General features: G+C 35.6%; 1 protein-coding gene across 1 annotated transcript in view; it reads left to right on the top strand.

Annotated features, from left to right (window-relative positions):
- Positions 1-787, top strand: part of IFT80 (intraflagellar transport 80) — a 114,411-nt gene extending 113,624 nt beyond the window's left edge. The window contains exon 20 of the mRNA XM_003794148.3: positions 600-787. Within this exon, the coding sequence (XP_003794196.1) occupies positions 600-710 (111 nt within the window). The 3' untranslated portion in view covers positions 711-787. The remainder of the gene's footprint in view (positions 1-599) is intronic.
- Positions 788-1,770: the final 983 nt, after the last annotated feature.

Below are 1,770 nucleotides of genomic sequence, written 5' to 3'. Positions count from 1 at the left end.
GGGGAGGGAGGGTGATTGGTGGGGTCACCTCTATGGTTAATCTTACAAGGGTACAAGTAAATCTTTCTAAAAGCAGAGTATGAATGTCTTGACTCAATAACTAAGAAAATGACATGAAGGTTATGTTGACCACTTTGATAAGAATATTTCAAGATGTATATGAAAATAGCACACTGTACCCCATGATTGCATTAATGTATATAGTTATGCTATAAGAAATTTAAAAAAGAGAGAGAGAGAAATGACTTGGTGCCCAGAGCCCATCCATTCTTCCTCTTCCTAGAAGAACAGCCCATCTTCTCCCTCCCTGTCCCTGAGCACCTGTTTAGATACACCTTCCATAAGTAGCGCAACTAGATGCCAGTCTTTTTAATCACAATGAGTCTTTGCTTTTTATTACATAATTGTTCTGTTTGGTCTTATTCTTAAAGCTATTTCATGTTTTTTGAGCATTATTTCTTCTTACTAACTTTTCTTTAATGTCTTCTTTTCTGCTAATGTTTTAGAAGTTATACATTCTATTTTTACACCTGATTACTTTGGATTAAACAAAAATATCATATGCTATGTAAGCATAAATCTTCCTTTTTCAATTGCAGCTCCAAATAGATTGGGAGAAAATCAAAGCCAAAATTGAGATGGAAATCACTAAAGAACAAGAGAGATCATCAACCAGCCAGTCCAACCAGAGTGTGGGTCTCAAGCTCTGAGGCCGTGCTAGCCTTTAAGAAGTTCATCTTTGAAATGAATTCTGATTAACCAAGGACAACCCCATGTTGGTTGCCAAAGATAAAGGCATCGTCTTTACAGATAAGTACTCGCTATGTATTTAATACTAAATACACAATTGAAAAAATGAAACACAAACTAATTGATACAACTCCATCTTTTGTATTTTTCTAGTCCTATAATTAGCAAAATATTACTATATACTCATGCTTGTGTGGTATTGATCATATTCTAATATTTTGGGATATAATTCCAGATAACTCAGATAATCCAGTTTTTTGTCTATTACTTTATCTTTGAATCTTCAGCATGAGCAAAAACTAATACTAATAATAAAACATTGGACTCTTTAAAGTATGTTATCATTAATTTCTATTTGACTTGTAAACTGTAAAGTGCTTCCAAAAGTTAAAATTTATACAACAAAAGTATGTGAGGATTGATCTGTGAAAATGTATAACGATTCAGATAACCACACACCAAAATTGTATGAATAGTAAAAGGTAGAAACAAGTGTCCATTGACAGGTGAATGGATGTGATATATACACACAATGGAATATTATTCAGCCTTAGAAAAAATGAAATTCTGATATATGCCACGACATAGATGAGCCTCGAAAGCATTGTGCTAGGTGAAGTACGCCAGATGTAAAAGGTGAAATATTGTCTGATCCCACTTAAATAAAGTACCTAGAATAGGCAAGGTCATAGGACAGAAAGGAGAACAGGTCGAGGGGAGGAAGAACTAGGGAGTTGTTTAACGGGTACACAGCTTCTGTGTGGAGAACAGGTCGAGGGGAGGAAGAACTAGGGAGTTGTTTAACGGGTACACAGCTTCTGTGTGGGAGGAACAAGTTCTGAGAAAGGACCGTGGTGATGGTGGCTCAGCATTGTGAATGTCAAGGCCACTGAAGCGCACCCTTAGAAACGAGCACAATGGGGACTTTTGCTACATATATTTTATCGTAATTTTAAAAATATTTCCATAATGGATAAGAAGTACTTTCTTCATTCTCACTGAGAATATTCAGGCAATTGG

This window comes from Otolemur garnettii, unplaced genomic scaffold, assembly GCF_000181295.1.
Source record: "Otolemur garnettii isolate 467f Iridium unplaced genomic scaffold, OtoGar3 scaffold00076, whole genome shotgun sequence".
Taxonomy (NCBI): Eukaryota; Metazoa; Chordata; class Mammalia; order Primates; family Galagidae; genus Otolemur; species Otolemur garnettii.
This window is presented reverse-complemented; position numbering and strand designations above follow the sequence as displayed.